Consider the following 25,023-nt stretch of genomic DNA (forward strand, 5'->3'; position numbering starts at 1 on the left):
AAAGTGGTGACATGGACAAATTGAATGTCATTAACTTATTCACTGTCTGACGGTGTGCAAAAATATGTCCACTCCAGTGCCAGCCAGGGTTTTTGTCATTTTCATTCAAATTGCAGGAACCACAGAGTATTGACTTTTAGGATTACATAAACATTCAATGCAGAGTAAGAAATCTTAGACTTTTTGTTTCATCACAAAAAAAACATTAATTCCTAAGTTATATGAGGTGCAAGTGGGGGCGGCTGTACAAAATGCAATGAAATACACTACATACATATAGATTTATATAGCGCTTTAACAACATCTAAAGCTGAAACAAAGCGCTAACATGGACTAAAGGCAAATGCTGCCCCCTCGGGAGGGAAAAACACTGCCAGAGGTCTGACCAGCGCTTTATCGGCACCGCTCCGCAAGAAAAATCAAAACCTAACAAATTTGTGAATGACGCTCCACATCATATTTTCAATTCCCGAATAAATTCGGCAATGGCAGTGAATGACTTAAGCACAGCCCAAATCTTTCCCCCAGGGCTAAATAAACATGAAAATATTCATTTTAATCACATAGAGGCCATTTTTGAATAAAACTAATGCAACAAAAGCTTTCACCCACCCCCACTCTCACCCATACCTCACTCATCCTTCTATGTGTTTATGTTTCCGCTGCAGTACAACTCTGAGCACATCTCCCTGCAGCCGTTGCGTGTGGAGGTTCTGCACTCGGCTGTCGTAGCTCACCAAACATTGGCCCTGCGACTCGGCTCCTGGTTCCAGAAGATCATCGGCTATTCAGGTTCTGCTGCAACGTCAGTGTCAGACCGCAACAGTGCTTGGTTGTGGGTCATGTGACCATTTTCTTACGTGTTGTGTGCAGTGGGCTTCAGACAAGCCTTCTGCAGAGTGGCGCTGGAGCCCAATCCTGACCAGACCAGCATCTGCTGCATCAGCAGGCTCATGTTGCTCGATGCCATGTTGTACAAAGGCAGGTAGCACTGACATTTAGCACTCATGCAACACTACCTCCACATTTGGTGATTAACTCATTCACTACCAGACAATGTGCATAAATGTGTCCACTCCAGTGCCAGCCAGGGTTTTTCTCATTTTCACTCAAATTGCAGGACCCACAGAATATTAAGTTTTAGGACTACATAAATATTCAATGCAGCGTTAGAAACCTTAGACCACGGCTTCTTAACCTCGGCTTCGATGAGTGCGTCTCAGGGGTTTGACGAAGCCTCTGCCATGGAGGATAAGACACAGCGACTCAACATGTTAATTACTTGACACGTCCACTTGGCCATCACTTGATCACATGACATTGCTTGGCCAATCAGTGCTGTGTGAAATGTAGTTTGATTTGTAGTCAACATGTGAATGTTGGGATAGTTATTTAGTTGTTTGTTATTGAGTTTTTTTTGTTCTTTTGACTTCAAGATGGCACAGCGAGAGTGGCTGTCTTTCCAGCAGGTGTTATATTTTGCTTCTCTACTTCTTTCTTTCCATTCTTCTTCCTTCCATAACTTTGCTGCTGTGAAATGTAAAGTTCTCCACTGTGAGACTAATTCAGGTAAATCCAATCCAATAGTATAGCGTACAATTAACAAAAAAGTGTACTTATCTTTTGATATTAACTTTTTCTTGTTTTTAATAAATAGTGTTTTTTTAGCTTAAATTTATTTTTAAAAATGCATATTTTCCACTCACGAAGATTCAGTGAATGTGCATATTTACTGGTTGGGTTCGGTACCTCTAATAGGGTTAAGAACCACTGACTTAGACTCTCTTCTTTCATCAGAAAGAAACAGTTAATTCCTCCTAAGTTATATGGGTCTGGAGTTATCTGAGGTTGAAATGGGGGAGGTTGTACAAAAGGCAAATGCTGCCCCCTTGTGGAATGGTAAAAACATTGCCAGAGGTCTGACCAGCGTTTTATCAGCACCCAAGCATGAAAACCCAAAAACCCGAACAAATTCGGGAATGGCGCTCCACGTCATATTTGCAATTCCTGATTAAATTCGGGAATGGCAGTGAATGAGTTAAGTACACATATTTCATATGGCAACATTTGTTATTTTTTCTTCAAGGAGCGCGCAAGATTGTTCATGAGCTGATTTTCTGTAGCATACTAATGGAGACGGAATTCAAGAGGCTCTTTGCAGTTGAATTCACCAAGGTAAAACATGTTTTTTTAGACCCACGACGGACATGTGTTTACAGTGTTCTGACATATACGGTCTTTTCAAGCTTTATAAGGAACTGCAGAACAACTTCATCGATGATGATCATGAACGGAGTATTTCTATTACTGTGCTGTCCGTTCAGATCTTCACTGTGCCCACACTGGTGACTACACTTTGTTATACTAACATCATTGAATCTTCTAAAGGCGGGTGTAGTAATTATTTTATAAGGAATAAAAAAAAAAGCTGTCCTCAAAGTTACTCTGCTTTGACATTGTGTCTCTGTTCCTTTCCCAGGCAAGGTACTTGATTGAAGAAACAAATATCATTACCAAGATAATCAATACAGTAATGGCGCTGTTATTGGAACATTTGGATGCGAACAATCGCTTTTCCTTCCTGGGTTACAATTCTGACAAGTTCTCCCGCATCAAGGCCATTTTCAATGACCTCAGGTAGTTTGATGTGGTTGCAGTTTTAGCAATGTGTGTGTTTTTTTTGGGTTCTTATCTGACTTGTAATCTCTCTCTTAGGTATATTCTAATCAGTAAACCGTCAACGTGGAATTCTAAGCTTCGGAAAATGTTTCTTGACGGCTTCAATGCCTTTCTAGGCCTTCTCAAATGCATGCAGGTACAGTACTCTGTTTATCACATCTGTATAAGTCGACCTTTATCCTGAAAGTTGATCATTGTTTTTTTTTTTTTAGGGTATGGAACAGATTGAACGCCAGTTTGGTCAACACGTAGCAGTGGAGCCCGAGTGGGAAGCCGGCTTTACACTTCAGATCCAGCTGCGCCACATTCTCGCTATGTTTCAAGACTGGTGCTCCACGGATGTGAGTTGCACTCGACTGTATCCTATCATCTCCTAATATTATATTGAGCATCCTTGCCTTTTTATTTTACTGCGTTCCTTCTGCAGGATAAGATTCTGCTGGAAGCCTTCAGAGATTGCCACAAAGTCTTACTGCAATGCAACAATCAACCTTTTCACCGGGAGGCTGCTGACTACTACATGTGCAAGCAGATTATACATGTTCGGCCTTACAAAGTGTCACAGGAGCCTGTCAGCATACATTTACCCCTCTCCAGGCTGCTTGCAGGTGGACTTTTAATTTTTTAATTTAATCTGATCCTTTTCATGTATATTTTCCATCAATTTATTTGTCTTCTGTGCTCCCTAGGCTTGTATGTTATCATCTGCAAGAACGGATTACATGATCAACTGTTGGACAAAGTAAATTGTCAAGTGCCGTCCGTTTGTTGTTGTTTTTTTTTTAACGAATGAATTGTTAAATGGCTATCTGTTGCCTCCATTAACTCATTCCCCGCCAGACGATGTGCAAAAATGTGTCCACACCAGTGCCAGAGTTTTTGTCATTTTCACTCAAATTGCAGGACCCACAGAATATTGAGTTTTAGGACTACATAAACATTCAGAACACTGTTAGAACTCTCTTCTTTCATCAAAAATAGTTAATTCTCACGTTATATGGGTCTGAAGTTATCTGAGCTTGAAATGTGGCCGGATGTACAAAAAACAATACATACATATTGATTTATATAGTGCTCTAACAACAACTGAAGCTGTAAAAAAGCGCAAGCATGGACAAAAGGCAAATGCTGCCTCCTCGTGGAAGGGAAAAAAAACATTGCCAGAGACCTGAGCAGCGCTTTATCTGTAGCCCTCTCAAGAAAAACCAAAACCCGAACAAATTCAGGAATGGCGCTCCACGTCACATTTTTTCAATTCCCGAATAAATTCAGGAATGGCCGCAAAGGATTTAATGTGTCTAGTACGTGTTTTTCTCTCTTTTTCACAGGAATGCTGTGACTTTCGCAGCCTGGCTGAGCATCCTCTGCGCTGCGTGGTGCTGGCTGCGCAGGTATCAGCAGAAATGTGGCGCAGGAATGGACTGTCGTTGGTCAGCCAGGTGTGTTTTTTTTAAGCATACCGTGTATACAGATACAGTGCACACATTTTCTTGTAATTCCTGAAGTTACCTAGCTTTCCGCCCTATGCTTAGGTCTACTACTATCAAGATGTCAAATGCAGAGACGAAATGTATGACAAAGACATCCTTATGCTTCAGGTTGGTTGATTCGTGTTATGAAAATCTTTTTCAAAATATAATATGGTGATATCATAAGGTACCATCTTTACTCAGTGACAGAGAATAAACAGAATATAAGTCAGAATGTTTAAAAGTTTCAAGGTTTGTTGTCCGCCGAAGACAAGGCCCACAATGTAAGCACAGAAAATCTGGGGTCAATCTGAGGTGAACAGACACAGCCTGTTAAACTGTCATCTTCATGTTGGAGATCTGGCCTTAGACTAATTTACCACTTGGTAAACTCCTTCACAGGAAGAGCTCGTTAGCCAGGTTACGAATCTATCAGTTCATGGAAAGGACAACCAATTAAAATGTCTATGTTCTGTTGTTTCATAGTTGTTGGTGCTTGGGACGTCCAGGGGCGTGGTATTCAAATCGAGACTATGTGTTACTAATATATCACTTAAATTTGCGTATACTCTCAATAAATAGCTTGACAGAGGGCTGCAGAAGTTGGGCGTCGGTCATGAATGGCTATGTCCCCTGCCGGCAGTAAAAGTCAATCTTTCTGTGTTCAAGCTTTCTTCACGGTGTCCAGCGAATATCTCTGACATTCACAGTTTTGGGAGGAACCATTCCATTAGTTTACGAAATTTGGCAGTCTTTTTTGATGAAAGTAACCACAAAAATAACACATAAAAAATTTGTAGGTCAGAGGAAGTAATATTATCATAAATGTGGTACTATCAGATATGATCCATTTTTGGGAAATAACTTGCCAACCCCTTTTTTTTTACAGATAGCTGCTTCCAAAATGGACGCCAACCATTTTCTCATGCTGCTCTTACTAAGATTTGAGCTCTTTAACTTCTTCAATGGAACCTGTTGCAGCAGAGACCATGTAAGTAATGCATCAAAGTCATCGTCGGGTCTCACGCGCACGTGCATGTTTTAATGATGTGTCAACACTTGTAGAATGAATTGTTGCAGTGGAATCGACTGACAGAAGAGATGCTGTATCTCCTAATCGTCATAGTTGGTACTTCAAGTTCATGCATGACTCACCATAGTTTAGTTGATGCTAAATGTTGTGACTGACCAACATCGTTACAGGGGAGCGATACGTGCCTGGACTCACGAACGTGACTAAAGAGGATGTGACAATGAGGGAGGTCATCCACCTGCTATGCATTGAACCCATGGCTCACAGTAGCTTAGTTAAAGGCCTGCCGGAGAACGTATACCGCATTCTCATGTTTCATACCTTGTAGGTAAATATGCAGCAAATAAATCACACCTTCTTTGCAGGAGAGCTACGAAACGGGTCTCGAATCTGTCATCAACAAAGTTGCTACATTCAAGTATGTAGATGACTTCAAATCAATATTTGTTCATGTGGCTTTTTCACAAGGTTTTAATCCGTTTTCCCACCCCTCTCTTGGGAATATAGGAAGCCCGGTGTGTCAGGACATGGATTATATGAGGTGAAAAGGGAGTATTTGGTAGAGTTCAATCCTTTCTTCTACCATTATACAAGATCGCAGCACAGCAAGGTACCACATTCTCTTTAACACATTGAAGATCCCGTTTGATGTCATTCACACTACCTTTTTTTGTTTCTCATCTTTTGTAGGCTGAAGAATCACAAAAGAAGAGACGTGTTCACGAGGGTGCAGATGAAGGTGATCGATATGTCTCACCTGTGCCAATTTCCCTTTGTCTGGGGTTTCATCTGTCTATGAAACTATGTTAAGTCTCACGATTTGGTCAGGAGACATCCGATTTTGACCACAATACTCACTTTAAAAGCAACTATTGTAACAATACAGACAGTTCATTTGTCAGGTGAAACAAAAGAAAATGTAAAAAACAAAATACATTTTTACACTTTTGTAACACTCATATTATTTTAACACGCACCACTGAGTCGCGAGTACGAAAATCTCCCGATTTATGATTTCTGAAACTTAACATGTATGCTGAAAGATGTTTTTTTCCCTCCCAGCCCCACCCCCCCTGCTCCTACCCACTGCCACACTCACCGAACTCTGAGTACACACACGCTACACGCTGTACTATCGTCCTGAACTCTATTTTTTTCTTTTTTTCTGCATGACCTCACTTCAACCTTTTTTGTTTTTGCATTACTACACTACGTTACATTGCACACGACACTACCTCACTTTACATTCCCAATTTACATTTATTGTCTGTTGTCAATTGTCTGTCTTTTTTAGCCACATTATAAGTGCCTTGCACGCTGGGTCCGAGAGGACAGTAATTTCATCTGTGCTGTATGTCATGCATATTACCATACAGTATTTGACAATAAAGCTGACCTTGACTTTTTTTCTGTTTGCACTCAGCTCTGTGTCCTCCGGTGCCGCCACCCTTCTGTCCGGCCTTTTCCACCATTGTACGCCTCCTCTGCTGTGACATCCTTGTCCACATCCTCAGACGCGTGCTGCAGAGGGCAGCCGAGGAAAAGTCATCACACTGGACGGAAATAATGATCCAGCGGGTAACAAAACTGCACAAACATGTAACGCTCAAGCTTTATATGTGAAGCTTACGTAGATGTCAGTCTATTTTTTTTCTTTGCTTTCGCTTGGCCTCTATTTCACCAATCACTCATTTAAATCCCATGAACAAACATTTAATCCTCGGCAGAAGTCAACAAAACCACTTTCCCTTTGAATCCCGCAGGCCCTGCACCTAATTGGCCAGTCTTTACTTGAAGAAAAAAGCCAACTTGAAGACAGCACTTTAGAGGAAGTGACCTTTGATTTCAGCCTGAAGGCTCGCAGTAAGTTAATTTTTTTGCAGACTTGCCAAATGCAAAAAGCGTTCTGTTTCATTCTAGGACTTGCGCTTTTATTTCTTGTCTTCTAGGAGTCGGCTCGGAACACAGCAAGTCTCTCTTTCTCTTGCTCTTGAAAATTAAGGCTGTTCATGCACTTGAAGCCCAAAAAGACATGATCACGTGGCTACTACAGGTATCATACTTTTTCTGCAAGTTTACCGTAGCAACCATAAATCGTATTTATTTTGTAGTGGCCATCAGTATGTTATTAATTATTTTTTTTCATGGGGGCTGATGGGGTCCTGTTTTGCTAGATGTTTGAGATTGTTAAATGCCTCAGAGAGAAATCCAGTCCAACAACTTCCATGAGTGTGGAAACAAGCAAGCCTGAGGAGGTAATTCCGAACTGCAACACCGTTGTGACATAAGACATTATTTTTTGGGGGGCTTGCAAGTAAGCGGTATGCGTGTCTCTCTTTAATTTGGTTCCACAGAGTGCTCAGGACAAAGAAAAAGCTGAGCGCAAAAGAAAGGCCGAAGCAGCCAAACTTCACCGCCAGAAAATCATGGCCCAGATGTCAGCCATGCAGAAAAACTTCATTGAGTCCAACAAGATGCTTTATGATAACATGCCAGAGAGTGGCATGCAGGGAGAACCCGTTACGTCGACAGAAAGGTGAGGAGAGCCCTTTCCGAAACACTCCCAATTGGCAATTTCATCCATTTAATTTAAGCTATCGACATTTTCCGACAGTCCGGTGGAGCGGAAAGAGCTATGTGTGTCTGTGGGGCCCCATCGGGGGTCCACCCCTTCCGAGAGGGAGGTGCTGACCTGCATTCTCTGTCAGGAGGAGCAGGAAGTGGCGGCCCAGGCTCCTGCCATGGTACTGACAGCGTGCGTGCAGAGATCTACTGTGTTGACCCAGTGCAGAGGAAAGATGCCCACCAGCGGTGCAGACGGTCAGCCTCCATTCACAGAAACACAAGGCCTTGGCCACCACTAAATACGAATATTTTTATTGGCCTAATTGGTCAAACAAATACAGTTTAGGGGTTGTACATGATTCTCTAGGATACCCCACCTCCAGAATCACAAATGGGAGTTATGTTCGGTTGAAGTCTGCTCTGTCTTTAACTCATTCAATGCCAGACGATGCGCAAAAAGGTCTCCACTCCAGTGCCAGGGTTTTTGTCATTTTCACTCAAAATTGCAGGATCCGCAGAATATTGAGTTATATAATATTGAGAGTTAATTCCCAAGTTATGAGTCTGGAGTTATCTGAGCTTGGAATGGGGCCGGCTGTACAAAATACAATACAATACATACATATTGATTTATATCGCGCTTTAACAAAAGCTGAAGCTGTAACAAAGCGCTAACATGGACAAAAGGCAAATGCTGCCCCCTCATGGGAGGGGAAAACATTGCCAGAGGTCTGACCAGCGCTTTATCGGCACCCTCCGTGAGAAAAACCAAAACCCGAACGAATTCGGGAATAGCGCTCCACGTCACGCTTTTACAATTCCCGAATAAATTCGGGAATGGCAGTGAATGAGTTAAGATTGAATTATCTCTTTGCACATGGTAATGGCATATTCACTCATATTGTATTGTTTATTAGCATATCGCTCATTTATGTCTAACTTCAGCACAACTTTAGCAATAGTCTTGATTATATGTGCTTGATTCCTGTCTGTGTATCCAAGAAGAGGCATACATCTTAAAGCTCATTTGTATTTTTATTTTTAGAAACTGGAACATTCTACCCATCGTTCATGCCTACTGATCTGGCTGTAGGCACCCACACTGGCACGTGTGGACATGTCATGCACGCCACATGTTGGCAGAAGTAAGTCATTAATCAAAGCCGGGAATATTGATTGTTAACAATTGCATGCAGCCTGTTGACGAATACTGTCTTGAAACAACCAAATGCAAAATCGAGTACACTAATTGGCTAAAACACGCAGAATGTACTGTCGCTACAGTTATTGGTCTTAAAAAGCATGACATGTTATCAACAATGGGAAGTTGAGTTACAATTTGGAGTTGTTTGGCATGACACTGACATGGAAGCAGAAGTTCAGAGCATTTCAAAGAGATTCTTTGTGATCAATTAAATGAGTTCTCATATTCCTCATTGCTAATTAAGGAAATCAAGTTGAATGCCCATTTCTTGTAAAAAAGCATATATAGAAATTATTTTTTCAACACAGATATTTTGAAGCAGTCCAGAACACAACGAGAAACCGACTCCATGCTGAACTGATCATCGACCTTGAGAATGGGGAGTACTTGTGTCCTCTGTGCAAGTCGCTATGTAACACCGTTGTCCCTCTCATCCACCCGGAGCCCCTCGTTTTCAACTAGTGAGTCCAACCCTTTTTTAGTGAGGGTTATATATGCGCACATTTCCTCATGAACTCATGTACATACTGTGTTTTGTTTCCATTTACAGTGAAAACGCAGAGATTATTGGTCAACATTTGACTCTGACTCGCTGGATCCATGTTCTTGAGGCCAGGATTAAAGGACTCAAGTCAGTCTTGCAGGAAAATGGTGAGAGGAGATCCCTTCACTAGTACAGTGTTTCCCGGTGTATAAGGCGCACCCGAAAGGCTTCATTTTCTTCAAAAGATGACCCTGCGCCTTATAGGTCGGTGCGCCTTATATGGGAAGTGATATTGAGCCACAATAGGTCTCGCAACTACTGTCAGCCACCAAGATTCAATTTCCCCCTGCGTAACCCCAGCCTCTACTGTAGCGCCTTATAAGGTGGTGTGCCTTATTTTTATATATGAGATTTGGAAAACTTTTTACATTCATTGAAGGTGCTCCTTATAGTCCGGCGGTGCGCCTTATATGTGGAAAAAAGTTTGAAAATACACTGTTCATTGGGGGTGTGCCTTAATACTACGAGGCTCCTTATACCCAATACGATATTGGGGCACAAATGTAAAATTCCTCCTGCTTTCCAACAGATTGTGACATGGAAAGCACTAATGATGGTGATGCGGTGTTCTGTGGAGATAGTCAACCGGATTTCAGAGCCTTATTGAGTTACGGCGTCCAAAAACCGTGAGGAATCCTATTTCACAATGTCCTCTGTCTTTTTTAAATCTGATAATGAAATATTTTTCTTAATCGCTTCTTTTTAGGAGGAAGTTCTCCGACAGTATAGCGGAGATGCTGGTTGTGTGCGCCACCACAGTCCATCGAGTCGGACTTCAGACTGTACCTAATGAGTTGTGCCCACGTGTGCCCCTCATGGCCTGGAACACATGTGCCTTCACTATTCAGGCTATTGGTGTGGTTTTCTTTTTTGACCTCTCTCTTCCATTGAATCTGCGCTACATTCTCCAACACTATTCTCAATGTGGATTTTGACTCTTCACAGAGAACATGTTGCTCGAAGAGGACAAGCCACTCTTTGGGTCCTTACAAAATAGACAGGTTGGTCTGCAACACAAGCACATCCATATGATCATAATTGGAGCTTTTTATTGCATTCATGCATTCTTCCTGCGTTCATTTTGAAATGCTTTCTCTTTTTGTAGCTGGCAGGCATGAAAGCAATTGTTCACTTTTCAGCAGCGCAGAGGGTTAAGATCTCCCAGAACGTTATCCAAAGACACTTCACTGAGATGTTAGCGGGTACGACTTCTTTACATGACACATTTGCACATTCAGTTTGTTTTTTTTTGTGACTTGTTTTAAAATTAATTTAATAATCTCAAATCCCAGTTCTGCTTCCGGCCACGAGCAAAAAGAACACACCTTCTATTCTGGAAGTCGACTTCTTCCATCTGCTGGTGAGTAGTCATATATGGGAGCACAAACAATTCATTGTCCGTTTCCTTTATGGTAACTGCTACTATGTTTACATTATGAGAACATATTAGTATGTTTTTTTTGTGTGCAAAGTTTAACTGTTCGCAGCACACAGTTGGCATGTGTTTTTCAACACCGGTTTATTTCTTCATGCAATACCCTGAATCAGAGTTACTTTGCACTCATTGTGATGAAGCAAAGAAAAAAACAAGCTTCACCTTAAGCTTTTAATCTAATTAATGCATTTACTACTTGTTAGCTATTTTTAAATACTTAATTGCTGAGCGTATCGGTTCTATATTTGAGTGGACACCTTTAATTTGACCATATGCTTGTGTATGAGTAGAGCAATGCATGATGAATATTTCATGTTATTTCATTAAAAAAAAGTTCAAGTAGAAATGAAGTAGTTGAGAAAAATGAAATTGGCACCAACTGCAGAGATTTTTTTCTTACTGTGATATTGAAGGGATATCCATGATCAGTTTGGAGTCATTCAGATGAACAATGGCGCCTCACATAAAAGGAGTATTTGTGTGCAGTTAAACCCCAAGTTGTTTTTGAATGTGTGTGTGTGTGTGTGTGTGTGTGTGTGTGTGTGTGTGTGTGTGTGTGTGGGTTTAGTCTTGTCTCTGCCATCGCTGTACCAAGAAGAAACCGTGGACTTGCAACCTTCTGCTGTCAGCTCAGCCTACAATCACCTGTACACACTGCATCTGGTCACAATGGCTCACATCCTGCAGGTGCTGCTTCTCACAACAGGTAAACAGAATAGAAACACAACCACACAAACAGCTCTCTTAAGAAGTGCTGCTCAAGATGGCACGTGAACCACCGTGGAGAAAAAATGACATATTTGGGTTTCTGTAATGGTTTCCAATTGAATTTTGAACTTTACACTTGGAATTAACTTCCATTCATTTGGCAGTTTATTCCATTTGCATGCAGCATAATCACAGTTAAATGCTCCTGGAATCATTTTTATTTGAATTCTGGACTCTTCCAATTGACCTCTGTTTGGTGAGCTACAGTTTTTTTTTATTCGATTTGGCTTATTACACATATGACAATGTGCATTGATGAATAGTACACCAATGCTGCATAATGACTCCCACTTGATTCTGGATCAAGGATGTTGGATTGGATTGGATTAGCCTTTATTAGTTTCGTAGTGGAGACACTAGCAAAGTGATGAAAGTAAGAGGAAAGAAAGAAGTAGAAAAACAAAATACAGGAGCTGCTGTAAAGGCAGCCACTCTCGCAGCGCCATCTTGCAGTTAAAAAAAAACTTGGGCGCCATCTTGTACATCTTAACCTGTCCACCTTGTTCACCTTAATGTCAACCTTAACCATTTGATTCTGTGAATGATTCTTTCTTGTGCAGACCTACCTGTAGTGGTGGGTGACGAAGAAACCGAGGAGGCCAGAGCAGCAGCCCAACTATACGCTGCTGTGTCACAAAACACCGGAAGGTACATGTGACCAATTATTGTTCTTGAGAGCTTTTCAATCTAAGACAGGACTCGTGTGATTTTATGATTATTTACTTTCCAGGCTTCTTCCTGATGTGTGCGGTAGCTTTTTGGCCGAAAGAGTAAAGACGGGAATCAGATCTTTTCTGTGCTGCACGGCTCTCTTTTTCAGCTGTCTTACCGGTGTTCGTCCTCCGGAGCAGCTTTTTTCTGATTCTGGTGGGTGGAGCCATAGTACAATACAATGAACCCTCATTGTTTACAAGGCAAACTGCCTTCGAAATGAATATACAGACGCTCCCCACCTTACGAACAAGATACGTTCCGAGCGGTCGTTCCTAAGGTGAATTTGTTCATAAGTTGCTTCAGTGCTGTATTTTGTATGGAATGTATGTTTAAGTCAAACATTGAACAGGGAAGTATAAAACGCAGATGCTCTAACAGTCGTAAAATAAATTCACACCTACTGTAGTACGACAACATATATCCTTAGGTCTTCAGTAAGCCATTACTGAAGCCATTACTTTTTGTTATGGAGCGTCAACTGTGAGGAAGGATTTCCTCCCCGCCCAAATACTCTACTCAGCCAATCGTAAGCGAGCTTGGCGGATCGGTGCCTGAATTTGTTGGTAACACTTCAGCATATCCGGGTGCTGATTGGACAGCTTTGGTGTCTGTCACGTAAACATACAGCCCTTGAAACTTCTAATGTGTCTGTGCGTGCGTGAAGCACAGTACACAGCCAATCGCAAGCGAGCTCGGCCGGAAAAAGCTGCGCAATAAAACATCTAATTTACAGCATCTCTGTCCGAACATTTTTTGATAAAGTACCCGCAAAAATGTTCGTATATACCGTTTTACATTACTCGAATGTTCGTAAATCGGGGAGCTTCTGTACTGCTACATTCACAAAGCAGTGTGTGATGCCGAATTCAGGTTTTGGGTGATATCATTCTGTAGTGTTATCACATAAATTCATATTCACACATGAAATTGGCCCACGTTGGATTTGAAAAATTCGTAATTGTACTCTACCCAGTTGACGCTCCAGGAGGACACAAAGCATAACAGAAAGTAATGGCTGATGGCACATAATTACTGAATTACATCCCGGGAGCTTCAGAAATGGCTTACTGAAGACCCAATGATATATGTCGTCGTACTACAGTATGTGTGAATTATATTTTATGACTGTTAGAGCGTCTGTGTTTCATACTTCCCCGTTCAGTGTTTGACTTAAACATACATTCCATACAAAATGTAGCACAGCAGCAACTTACGAGCAAATTCACCTTACGAACAACCGCTCGGAACGTATCTCGTTCGTAAGGTGGAGAGTGTCCCTACCTAGAAAAACTGAGGACCCCCTGTATCTAACTTTATGTTGCTGAACAGTATATTGAAAAATCCAAGATTACATTTTGTCTGTTGCAGTTTCCTGTCAAGGACAAATGGAGGCAATCTGCAGTTACTTGGCACTACCTTCAAATGTGTTCCAGCTTTTCCAGGACCACAAAGACTCTGTCGCTCCATTGCTGCATAAGTGGGTCTTTAATTTTCACAATGTTTTGTCCGTCAGCAAAAATGATGAAATATAATTTTTTTGCCTTAAGTTGGTGCAGCAGCCCAGCAATAACCAAACATCTGACAGGCACAAGTCAAACAGTCAGGTAATTTATTTGCTTTCTAAATTTGCGCCACGATAGAATCTGCTTATTCAGTCAGCGAGTTCTTGTTCGACAGATTTCCGAGGAGAAGAAATCAACTGATCGACCTCCCGGAGGACTATAGCGCTCTGCTCAATCAAGCCAGCCATTTTCAGTATGTGCATCACACCCCCTTCGTTCCAAAGAAGAATTTTAGCTTCCAGGACTCATCTTTATATGCTTGCCTTCAGGTGTCCCAAATCTTCAGATGACGAAAGGAAACATCCCACTTTGTGCCTATTCTGCGGCACCATGCTGTGCTCTCAGAGCTCTTGCTGTTTCAGTCAGCTGAATGGAGAATATGTGGGCGCCTGCACCGCACATGCTGCCACCTGCGGTGCAGGAGTGGGCATGTTCCTCAGGTGTGTTTCAAGACCCAAATATAAATTAATCCTTCAATGCACCCGCAGTGATTGAATTGGATTAGCCTTTAATAGTCTCTCAGTGGAGAAATTTACCTTTCACAGCAGCAAGGTTATGGAAGGAAGAGTAAAGGAAAGGAAGAAGTAGAAAAACAGAATACAGGAGCTGCTGGAAAGTCAGGCTCTCGCGGCGCCATCTTGAAGTCAAAAGAACAAAAAATAACAAAATAAGATGACAACACAAACTTTCTGCATCCTCTTTTTTGTATGAAGCAGTTGTAGATGAAGAGGCTCAAAGCGTCCTTTTCACCAGTGGATCAGGGACGTCATGGTGAAATGTGCACGTCTGCTACAAGCTAAATGCTGAAAGCAAATATGAAGCTATAGCATCCATTGAAGAAAAGAAATTGTTTCACAACGTAAATCCGCTTCAATTCCAAGCCGTGACAGTTCCACATACGCATCCGCGATACGCGCTGACACTCCTTTCTTCTTATCGCGGGCTCCTCAAGCCATGCATGCATCCATCCAGCCGCACTGGCTGTGAAAAGGCTGCCCATTACAGGCGCAAAAGAGCATAATCGCCCAGATGGCACAGACATTCCTTCGAATCAAAAACGGTGCTGGCATATTGTGCTGCTGAAAAGGCGCAACTACTCAGCACAGTCTCCTCCTTGACGAATGTTGTGGCCAAAAATACTGAAAAACAATCTGTATCATTTCCACATTATGCACAACAACACAAAGTGACAAAAGAAAACACAAAAACAACAAAAAAGCAAGGCTCGTTAGAGCACTTGCTAATGGCTGCCTACTTGGGCGTCATCTTGGACTTGCTTCCTTTGTCGTGTAATATCAATTCTACCCCCTGTTAGGATAAGAGAGTGTGAAATTGTACTGATGGCCAGTAAGACCCGAGGAAGCACATATCCCGCTCCTTATTTGGATGACTATGGCGAGACGGATCCTCATCTCGGGTAAGAATCTCTATTTGGTTCTTGTGGTCAGATTTCTAGCAATTTTTTCCCCTCCTACGTGGGGGCAGGCAGCATTTGCCTTTTGTCCATGTTAATGCTTTGTTACAGCTTCAGCTATTGTTAAAGCGCTAAATCAACATGTATTTTCTACTGCCGCCACCATTTCAAGCTCAGATAACTCCAGACCCATATAACTTTTATTCACAATTTCGAGTGCTGTTTCAAACTCAAGGGCTGAGGGCCAGATTTGGCCCACTACATCATTTTATTTGGCCTATTTAACTCATTCACTGTGCTGGTCAAAAGGCAATAATAATAATAATAATACGTTTCATTTTTAAGTGCCTTTCAAAACTCTCAAGGACACTTTACAGTCACAGGATATTTTTTCTGCGGGGGAGCAGCTTTTTGTACAGCCACTCCTAGCTCAAGCACAGATAACTACAGACCCATATAAGTTAGGAATTCACACTTTTTTCTTTTTGCCCTTTTGTCCATGTTAACGCTTTGCTTCACCTTTTGTTAAAGCGCTATATCAGGGGTGTCAAAGTCATTTTTTTTGCCACGGGCCACATTGGAGTTATGGTTTCCTCTCGAGGGCCGATATGAATTTGGGGAAGCCATTACAATGTTTAATCCCCTACACATATTACATATAGATCGCACAACAAATTGATGAATAACTAGTTCTCAAATCTGAAGTTGAGAATAATGACTTTTATTGTGGTTTACATACTAAAATATGAAATTTTGGTTCGGATTTTAGCAAGCGTCATGGAAAAAAGTTTTATTTGCTTTCGCGGGCTGAAAAAAATTATGTGGCGTGCCAGATTTGGCTCCCGGTCCTTGACTTTGACACATGTGCGCTATATGAACCAATATGTATGTCTTGCATTGTATTTTGGAGAGACACCCTCATTTCAAGCTCATTTAACTCCACACCAATATAACTTAGGAATTAATTCTTTTTTTTTCTGATGAAAGAAGAGAGTCTAAGGTTTAGTACGTTGGATTGAATGTTTATGTCGTCCTAAAACTCAATACTCTATAGGTCCTGCAATTTGAGTGAAAAAAGGACAAAAACCCTGACACTGGAGTTTGACACATATCGTCCTGCAGTGAATGAGTTAATAATAACGTTAAGAATATACAGGTAACATCCGAGTTACGACCGGGTTCCGTTCCGACAAAACGGTCGTGAGTCAAATGGTCGTCAATCAAAAAGCATTCAAAATGGCTGTCGCGAGGATCACGTGATCACAACAAATGACGACACGCTGCCATCTCCTATACGACAGGATAGTATACGTTGTCAATCTGTTGTTTTTAAGCAACGTTTTCGATTGAATACTATTATAGACCAAAATGTTGACAGTTGCTTTATAAATCTTATGACTTTTAGTGTCATTTTAATCATTTTATATTTCGTATCATCGATTATTACTTTATTACTGTGTCGGCGCACACGCTTTCTGCCGACCCAAATACGCATGGCTTCCCACGCATGCGAGCTGTCCAAAACTCGCACTCGTTCGGCCGTCCGAAGGCTATGTCTGAGACAGGCTCTTAAATTCTCCATCTGTTAATCAACTTTTGTCGTTTGTTCTCAAGGAGGGGCAATCCACTGCACCTTTGTCCGGAGCGTTACAGGAAGTTGAAGAAGATGTGGCAGAATCACTGCATACTGGAGGAGATTGCTCGTAGCCTGGAGCTAGTCAACGTCATGTTTGCTTTTGACTGGCAAATGTTGTGATGTTGCAGACTGAGGCCATCCTGACCCGCTGTCTGCCGCTTCGCCTTCCCTCTATGTGCGTACACGCACACATATTGACGCTTTCTCTCCAGCCCTGGCCTTCGCCCTCCCGCTGGAGCGAAGAGAGTTGAGAAAATGCCAGACAGAAAGAAACAAATGGAGGTTGTATAGTTGATGAACAAAGCGCATGAGCATTGTTTTAATTTGTCATCTTTCAGAATGCAAATAACCTCCTGCCGGTGGAGACTTAAAAGAAAGACACAAAGCACACACGCAATCACGTTCGTGTTGTGATGTCACTTGAACATTTAAAAAAAATATATCTCACTAACCTTGCATCCTACAAGCAATTATCGATGTGCTCATCTTTTTTTTCAGATCGAACCCCTCTATGAGGTTTTTCTGTCACAAGTAATATAAAACAGTGCATCTAGAAAGTATTTACAGTGCTTTTTCCTTCCACATTATGTTACATCATCATCCCCAAATGACATACATTTATTTTTCACTTAACATTCTACACACAAGATCCCGTAATGACATGTTAAAAGATTTAAAAATTGCCCATTGATGAAAAATTAAAATCTGCTAAACTGAGGCGCATTAAAAAAGGCTGTGCATATGCACATGTGATTTTCATGTTTGTTTTTTAAATAATAAATTTGCAAACAAAAAAAAATCCACATTATGGGGTGTCGTTTCTGAAATTTTGAGATTATAATAAATAAAAGAATAATAAATGTCTTCCATTTTGGAATGAAGCTTTAACAACATAATCTGCACTTTGAATTACGTTCCAGATGCACAAGACTCGATTGACTAATTGTGACCTTTACCCTGATTAACAAAGACACTTTTCAAAACCTTTTCATTGTTTTCTACCCTTTTGGGAAAAAAAGGTGAATTTTGTTGCATTTGTGCTATTTTATAGCGCAATATAATAAAAATCTATAGTCTCTGTAATTTATAAATCTCCTATTTTAGCATATGTATATTGCAACAACAAATAGAATGGATTGTAGAACTATCTGGTTGATTATACAACATATTTATTGGTCAAGGCAAGTTCTTGTTTGTTTTTTTCTTAATCTAAAAAGTCTACACACCCCTTTTAAAAATCCCAAGTTTTATCAACGGTGGGGGGTGGAAGTAGACCAAGATAAAACATTCCTTTACTTTTACAATTCTGTAATCTATAATTACTCAATTAAAAAAAAAGGATCCAACAATACAATATAGTGAAAAAATATACCAGTGTATATACAGTAAAGTCTCGTTATATCGATATTCAAGGGAGTCTGAAAAAATATCGATATAACCGGGACTATCGATATATCCGACCCTGTTTGCATGTAATTTTCTCCGTGCGTGCATAGAAATAGTATCGATATAACCGGGACTATCGATATATCCGATATCGATATAACGAGACTTTACTGTATTTTAAAGAGGAAATTTCAACATTTAGACCTGCGATTCGATTGCATAAATGTGCACACCCTCATAACTGCCGTTTTCTGAATTAACACATAGTTAAATAAGAGCCCACCTTCCATCATTTAACATAACTGTAATTAGCACCAAATACATTTCACAAGTTCTAGTAGGCTTTTCCTGACATTTTTGTAGGCCTAGCTAGCATTCTAAGCCGTGGTCCGCAGCTGACTGGTTAGCAGCGAGATCTTATTGTTCAAAGGGACGGCAAAATGATACTAAAGAATTTCCAAGGCATCATCATATGGCGAAAATATAGGCACAGCAGAGATCTTATATAAATGGACGTTGACATTTGCTATGTCTGATGAAACCAAGATTGTAGTATATGGCCATAATTCCAAAAGTAATGTGGCGTCTCAATTTAAGTAAACAATTCCGCATACTACTTAGCATCGTCAAACCTTTGAGGCTACTGCTGGAAAGTAAATAATTCTTAACTTTATTGTGAGTTTATCAGAGGTTCTTTAAAGGACAACCGACACCTCCGGACAATGGGTGTCCATAATTTGTAAAATCACTTCAAATCACTTCTACTGAGGACATTTTACAAAGATTCCACCGCATATAGCTATATTTTACGCTTTAAGACTCGCACTGAATATTCAGGAAGTCTTGTTTTTGAGTTGATAACGATTCCTGAAGTGTCGTCACATTAGTAACGGCCGTGACCGACAAAGCGACACGCAATGCATTTTCGGTACTTTGTTTGGTCCGAAAATTTTGTGTTGATCTGTGTTGATGGCGAAATTAGAAGGAAAACACAGAAATAATGCGATGGTGAATCGTTGTGTGTCGCACCAAGACTCCCAATTGCTGTAACACCATAAAGAAGGTGTTATTTCCAGCAGACAAATCAGCCCATTTCCAACGGAGCTTGTGCGCCATCTTGTGCATTTTCTGGGACGCTAAATTGGAGTCCAGACGGCTCGAATTGATACGGAAGGACTTCTTTAATCGATTGCAAACATGTATGCTTTCCTCTTCAGAACTATTTGAATCATATTCATAACTGGATGAGTAACAAGAAAGCATCTTTTCCCAATCTGAAGCCATTGTTTTGATTCTGGAGCAAGGCATTTTGTGGCGGAGTATACTGGCGTGACGTCACGAACAAGGGACGGGGGACTTTCTGAATCTCGCCATTTCCGAGTGCATTTTTGTGGCAGTTTGGGACACTTTAAGTCATTTTTATTGGTGTTTTGCATTTGACTAAAAATATCAGCCTGCGTGTTTTGGGTATTTTAGATGCTATAAAACGTTTTTCTGATGTCAGTTAGGAAACCAAAAAAATGTGGCGGTTGTCCTGACGATTTTCCCCAGACTTCCATTGAACAAGAATTGAATAGGATTGGTTAATTTTGAACAGTCATTGAAGGTGAGCACACTTACAGCATATATTGCTGGAGTTAAACGGCAGTTAATTTCTTGTTAGGTGAAGAGTCATCGCGGTCCCACTGACACTCCAAATGTTCACAAAAGTGGAAACGGTTGACAAATTTAATATTATCCTCAATTTTCAAGTATCCTGGTCTCCTAATATTTCTGTTAGTACTGTATAGTCTTTACAACCATTGCGAAAAAGATCAGTTCAAAATGTGTGATTGCACGGTGATTGGATGTAAACGAGACCAATGCAACCTCTTCAAATTCAAAAAAGGCATCACAAAGTTTCTTTGACCAGCACAATAAAATTCTTGAAAATACTCCTCGACAAGAGTTCCTTCAGGTGGATTGTGGAGAGTGCAGTTTCAGGCAAGGCAAGGCCACAGCATCCACGACCAGACTGTACTGTAACCCCTTAAATGATTTTTTTTTTTTTTGGGGGGGGGGATGGTTGGTACAATTGCTACTCACCAGGTAAGCAGCTTTGAAAATGGATGTATAACCTATAAATTGTCCTTTCTGCTCTGTTAAATTGTTATTTTCCACACCCCAGACTGATGAAAAGGTTTCTTCAGCCGTCATCTTCTTTGAAGGTGTCGGATGTTTCACTCCTCATCCGAAGAGCTTCATCAGCGAACTAAAGTTGTGCTGTTAACTCTGGCCCTATATGTATCCCGAATGAACAGAGGTGGCAGGTAGATTTTTTTTGGTTCTTTTGACTTCAAGATGGCGGCGTGAGAGTGACTGCCTTTACAGCAGGTCCTGTATTTTATTTTTCTACTTCTTCCTTTCCTCACTTTGCTGCTGTGAAATAAATATATCCACTGTGAGACTAATAAAGGCTAATCCAATCTGTACTTCTTTTGAAGTTGTCTGACCTTCAAAGACCTTCTACTGCTCCTCCAACCTTAGAGCAGAGGTCTGGCACTGCCACCTCTGTCCATTAGGGCAATATATAGGCCCAGAGTTACCAGCATAACTTTAGTTCGCTGACGAAGCTTTTCGGATGAGGACCGAAACCTCCGACACCTTCAAAGAAGTACAGATGACGGCCGAAGAAACCTTTTCATCGATGGACCACTCCTGTACGACTGAGAGCCTACACAGACCCACACCCCAGACTATTTACCAATTCCTGGTCAGCTGGCTGTAGATATCTGCTGGGGAGGCACATTGTCTGGCCCGTAGTGAGCTTTGGAAGTAGAAGGTACGTTGATGTTAGGGTCCCCGTTATTGGTGGTGTCCACGTGGTTGTTTTTGCTGAGGGTTTTGATGATGTTCAGGTTGATTCGTGCCGTTTCTATGAAGCTGTTTTCGAGCAACCAGCCGTCAGAGTCGCAGTCAGGGTCTCCAAGTCTCAGCATGTTCTCTAAGGATGTCTGGAGGTAGCGCACGCCCGTCAACACCGACAGCTAAAATGGCACACAATAGGGTCATTCATCACTTGGAAACGGGATATCACATTTGATTTTTTTTTTCAAAGGAGACATGAGCCAAGTCATTTGTTAATGATGTCAAATATGTCAAACTGTTTATTTTATTAATGGAAGACAGTAATCCCTTGTTTTCATAATAATAATAATAATGATAATACATTTCATTTATAAGCGCCTTTCAAAACTCAGGTCACTACAGTCGCACAATAAGTTTTTGTGGGTGAGCAGCGGCAACCACACACACCCGGAATTACTCAAATAGAATAGTAAGACAAATAGAAAGCTAGCTAGCAAGCCAATAGATAGCTAATAGCCAGCCAGCTATTAGCTATCTGGATAGCTATCAGTTATCTAGCTAGATAATAGATAGCTAATTACTATTATTTTTTTAAGGAAAAAACGTTCGGAATAAAACAAAATGCCAACTGACTCAGAGGTTTTGTCCATGGCTAGCTATCTAGCTGGCTACCTAGCTATCTATTTATTTGCTATATCTGCTATTACCTAGCTAGCTAATAGATGGAAAATTTGCTATATTTTGCTATTCGCTAGATAGCTAATAGATAGCAAATAGAGATATATAGCAAGCGACTCAGCTAGATAGCCAGCTACATAGCTAGCCGTGTACAAAACCTTTTGTGTGAATGTTTTTTTTCACAGAAAAAAAAATCTGCGATTCACTGAAACCGCAATCGGTGAACCACGCAGTCGCAAGGGATCTGTACTTTATTGTCATTAGCGTGAGGGAAAAACACAGTGAAGAACAGACAAAATAGCGGCAGCATGTTAGTAGTTGTGTTTATAAAATAGTATTTATTGATTCTTTTCAAATGGAGATGTTTTTTTTTACGTTGATTCAGAATACTGACCTCAAAGAGCCACGTGATGACAACCGTAAGGCCGATGGAGTGTACGATGCCGCTGTAGTAGTCCAAAAGAACTTGGTGACAACCATTGGGCCAAAGGTTGAGCTCCTCTGTTTGGTGGTCATAGTTGAAATGAGCGGAGTTGTTGCTAATCTGCTGCTGGATGCATGGCCGCGGGGCGTTGACATTGCAACAGCTGAAGGGGACGCCGTCCATCAGGTATTTGCCTTCCACGTTGCTCCTTAGGCGACTACGCACCCGAAAAGCAAGGAGAGGTTCAGGTGAGGGCGAGTGGTTAGTGCATCGATCTCAGAGTGCACACGTCTTGGGTTTTAAATCAAGATAAAGTAAGTTGCCGTGTTTTCCACTGTATATGGCACACCCTACAGCCTTAATTTTCTTCAAAAGATGAACCTGCGCCATATACACAGGTATGCATTATGTGTGAAGTAATATTGAGCCACAACAGGTCTCACAACTACCGTCAGCAGCTACCAACTCCATTTCCCCCATAGAAGAAGTCAGTGCCTCATAATGGTTTGCCTTATATATGGTAAAGTTTTATATATTTGGAAAACATTTTACATTCATTGAAGGTACGCCTTATACTCCGGTGTGTCTTATCTGTGGAAAATGTTTGAAAATACACCATTCATTGGGGGTGCGCCTTATACTCCGGTGTGCCTTATACACCGGAAAATACGGTAATCAAAGCATTTTAATGTATTTTGTTCTTCAGCAACCATATGACACCCCACCTTTGAACACACACACACACACACACACACACACACACACACACACACACACACACACACACACACACACACACACACACACACACAGAAACAAAAACTATATTTTTTTGTTTGGTTTGGCCACTACGGAGATCTTAACTCATTCACTGCCATTCGCGAATTTGTTCGGGTTTTGTTTTTTCTTGTTTGGGAGCCGATAAAGCCCTGGCCTTTGGCAATGTTTTTCCCTTCTACAAGAGGCAGCATTTCCCTTTTTCCCAGGTTAGCGCTTTGTTCCAGCTTCAGCTGTTGTTAAAGTACTATATAAACCAACATTGCATTGTATTTTGGACAGCCACCCTCATTTCAAGCTCATATAACTCTATACCCATATAATTTAGGAATTACCTTTTTTTCTAATGAAAGAAGAGGGTCTAAGGTTTCTTACGCTGCATTGAATGTTCGTGTAGTCCTAAAACTCAATATTCTGTGGGTCCTGGAATTCGAGTGACACTGGAGTGGACACATTTTTGCACATGTCTGGCAGTGAATGAGTTAATGGAGTCTAAACCATGTAGCATTTTTACCCCTTTCAACCCCTTTCTCTCCTCCTCCACTCTTCTTGAAATGTCACCCTATGCATCCCCACTTATTCCTCATTCCGGAAAGAACCACCCGTGCTGATGAATGCACGCTTGGTACTTACTCAATCACTTCTCTATGAGACATGTCCAGGTATCGGTTGCTGATCCACTGGATTCGGAACCAGTCTTTATAAGCCTTGTTGCCGCAACACTGGAACTCAATCTGAAGCATGTCCACGGCACGTTTCAGGAAGCATCTTCCTGGTGTGTCTGTATCCTTGTAGTACTTCATGGCCTTGCTTAGACCTTCTCTGAGGGACTCATCCAGCTCCCAGTGCATAGTGTAGCACATGAGAGCCCCCACCAGCACGCAGAAGGTAAAAAAGAAGGTACATACAATGTAGGGTAACATGATTAGCTTCCAGCGGAGGAACTTGGCCGTGTCGACGCAGTCATAGCAGATCTTCCCGCCCAGGAAGTTAATGGCACAGGCCATGAGGCCGACAGATATGAGCATGTTGGGAACATATTGAATGTCCGTATCGGCCATTAGCTCCCACCGCTTGTTGAGCTCCACTTTCAAAAAAAGGCCCATGCTGAAAAGGATCACGCCCGTCACCACTGAGATCCAATTTAGGATCCAAAGCGCCTGAGCTAGTTTGTCCCTTTTGGTCTTGGTAAAGGTCACTTTTAAAACAGCCATTGTTTATAGTCCTTGTTTTTTGTCTTCTTCTTTTGTGGATGGATGAAGATGGTAATTCAAAAACAGGAGCCGTCGATTTGGTAAGATGGAGAAAGATGCCAGGAGTCCTTTCATAAGCAGCTTAGCCTGCTTGTGTTGACGCTGTTGCTATCTTATATGCTCTGACAACAAACATGACCAAATATTTTAAAAAAGTCTTTATACTTCCAGGATCATACCTTACAAGTATCAATAAAATATTCAATAATAATCAGTAGGTGATAAGCTGTCGCCTGTCCCCATCCACTTACCTTAACCTGCTTAGCGATTAATAGAAATTCTCAAGTAATATTTCCAACTCATCATTTACTTCTTGTCTTCAAGGCAGGCTAGAATAAACCAAAAGTACACAGTAGTAGCACAATAATAGTAGTAGACAAGTTGTATAAAGGCAGCCACAAGCACTACTAGCCAAGCGATGACCCTCCTTGTAATCTCCTTTAATCATTATTCAGCCCTGCTCCTGACAGGGATTTGCACCCACCTTCTGCTACCTGTGCAGATTTAACTGTCCTAGCTCTTCTGGGGAAAGTAGTGACTGGTGTGTACTGTATGTGTGCGTGTGTGTCTGTATGTGTTTGTGTGCAAATTGTATCCTGGTACTGTATTTGGCACTATATAGCCAAATATGTAAA

The 25,023-nt window shown here is 41.3% G+C and overlaps 2 protein-coding genes across 3 annotated transcripts in view; one reads left to right on the top strand and one right to left on the bottom strand.

Moving 5' to 3' along the window:
* The window catches only part of ubr1 (ubiquitin protein ligase E3 component n-recognin 1), a 24,167-nt gene extending 6,061 nt beyond the window's left edge, over nt 1-18,106 (top strand). Inside the window, exons 8-47 of one of the 2 annotated variants that reach the window (XM_089003654.1) lie at nt 669-792; nt 874-981; nt 2,087-2,175; nt 2,247-2,345; nt 2,480-2,637; nt 2,716-2,815; nt 2,892-3,020; nt 3,107-3,287; nt 3,369-3,421; nt 4,008-4,118; nt 4,212-4,277; nt 5,038-5,139; nt 5,214-5,277; nt 5,352-5,476; nt 5,547-5,599; nt 5,689-5,791; nt 5,872-5,920; nt 6,605-6,759; nt 6,945-7,044; nt 7,131-7,234; nt 7,356-7,436; nt 7,536-7,717; nt 7,796-8,001; nt 8,792-8,891; nt 9,259-9,411; nt 9,501-9,601; nt 10,024-10,120; nt 10,201-10,349; nt 10,440-10,495; nt 10,600-10,696; nt 10,787-10,854; nt 11,488-11,635; nt 12,258-12,345; nt 12,428-12,564; nt 13,780-13,888; nt 13,959-14,015; nt 14,089-14,166; nt 14,243-14,413; nt 15,289-15,390; nt 17,002-18,106. In XM_089003654.1, the coding sequence (XP_088859780.1) occupies nt 669-792; nt 874-981; nt 2,087-2,175; nt 2,247-2,345; nt 2,480-2,637; nt 2,716-2,815; nt 2,892-3,020; nt 3,107-3,287; nt 3,369-3,421; nt 4,008-4,118; nt 4,212-4,277; nt 5,038-5,139; nt 5,214-5,277; nt 5,352-5,476; nt 5,547-5,599; nt 5,689-5,791; nt 5,872-5,920; nt 6,605-6,759; nt 6,945-7,044; nt 7,131-7,234; nt 7,356-7,436; nt 7,536-7,717; nt 7,796-8,001; nt 8,792-8,891; nt 9,259-9,411; nt 9,501-9,601; nt 10,024-10,120; nt 10,201-10,349; nt 10,440-10,495; nt 10,600-10,696; nt 10,787-10,854; nt 11,488-11,635; nt 12,258-12,345; nt 12,428-12,564; nt 13,780-13,888; nt 13,959-14,015; nt 14,089-14,166; nt 14,243-14,413; nt 15,289-15,390; nt 17,002-17,143 (4,395 nt within the window). In that variant the 3' untranslated portion in view covers nt 17,144-18,106. Of the gene's footprint in view, nt 1-668; nt 793-873; nt 982-1,421; nt 1,570-2,086; nt 2,176-2,246; nt 2,346-2,479; nt 2,638-2,715; nt 2,816-2,891; nt 3,021-3,106; nt 3,288-3,368; nt 3,422-4,007; nt 4,119-4,211; nt 4,278-5,037; nt 5,140-5,213; nt 5,278-5,351; nt 5,477-5,546; nt 5,600-5,688; nt 5,792-5,871; nt 5,921-6,604; nt 6,760-6,944; nt 7,045-7,130; nt 7,235-7,355; nt 7,437-7,535; nt 7,718-7,795; nt 8,002-8,791; nt 8,892-9,258; nt 9,412-9,500; nt 9,602-10,023; nt 10,121-10,200; nt 10,350-10,439; nt 10,496-10,599; nt 10,697-10,786; nt 10,855-11,487; nt 11,636-12,257; nt 12,346-12,427; nt 12,565-13,779; nt 13,889-13,958; nt 14,016-14,088; nt 14,167-14,242; nt 14,414-15,288; nt 15,391-17,001 lie in introns of those variants that run through there. The other variant, XM_089003653.1, reaches the window with a different exon arrangement.
* A 2,365-nt stretch (nt 18,107-20,471) lies between these two features.
* prph2la (peripherin 2-like a) lies at nt 20,472-24,793 on the bottom strand. The gene is made up of 3 exons (XM_089003655.1): nt 23,769-24,793; nt 22,329-22,575; nt 20,472-21,435 (listed from the first exon to the last, which is right to left on the bottom strand). The coding sequence occupies exons 1-3, from the start codon at nt 24,347-24,349 to the stop codon at nt 21,163-21,165; spliced, it is 1,101 nt and encodes a 366-aa protein (XP_088859781.1). The 5' UTR covers nt 24,350-24,793; the 3' UTR covers nt 20,472-21,162.
* Nucleotides 24,794-25,023: the final 230 nt, after the last annotated feature.

Source organism: Hippocampus bargibanti, linkage group LG09 (assembly GCF_051943395.1).
Source record: "Hippocampus bargibanti isolate YZ-2025 linkage group LG09, ASM5194339v1, whole genome shotgun sequence".
In the NCBI taxonomy this organism is placed as follows: domain Eukaryota; kingdom Metazoa; phylum Chordata; class Actinopteri; order Syngnathiformes; family Syngnathidae; genus Hippocampus; species Hippocampus bargibanti.

What these genes read in the sequence shown, in the direction of transcription:
- prph2la (XM_089003655.1), bottom strand. Translation starts at nt 24,349, where the DNA reads ATGGCTGTTTTAAAAGTGACCTTTACCAAGACCAAAAGGGACAAACTA. An exon ending in TCTCATAGAGAAGTGATTGA is followed by an intron (nt 22,576 to 23,768) that starts GTAAGTACCAAG and finishes TCGGGTGCGTAG; the next exon opens with TCGCCTAAGGAGCAACGTGG. An exon ending in TCATCACGTGGCTCTTTGAG is followed by an intron (nt 21,436 to 22,328) that starts GTCAGTATTCTG and finishes GTGCCATTTTAG; the next exon opens with CTGTCGGTGTTGACGGGCGT.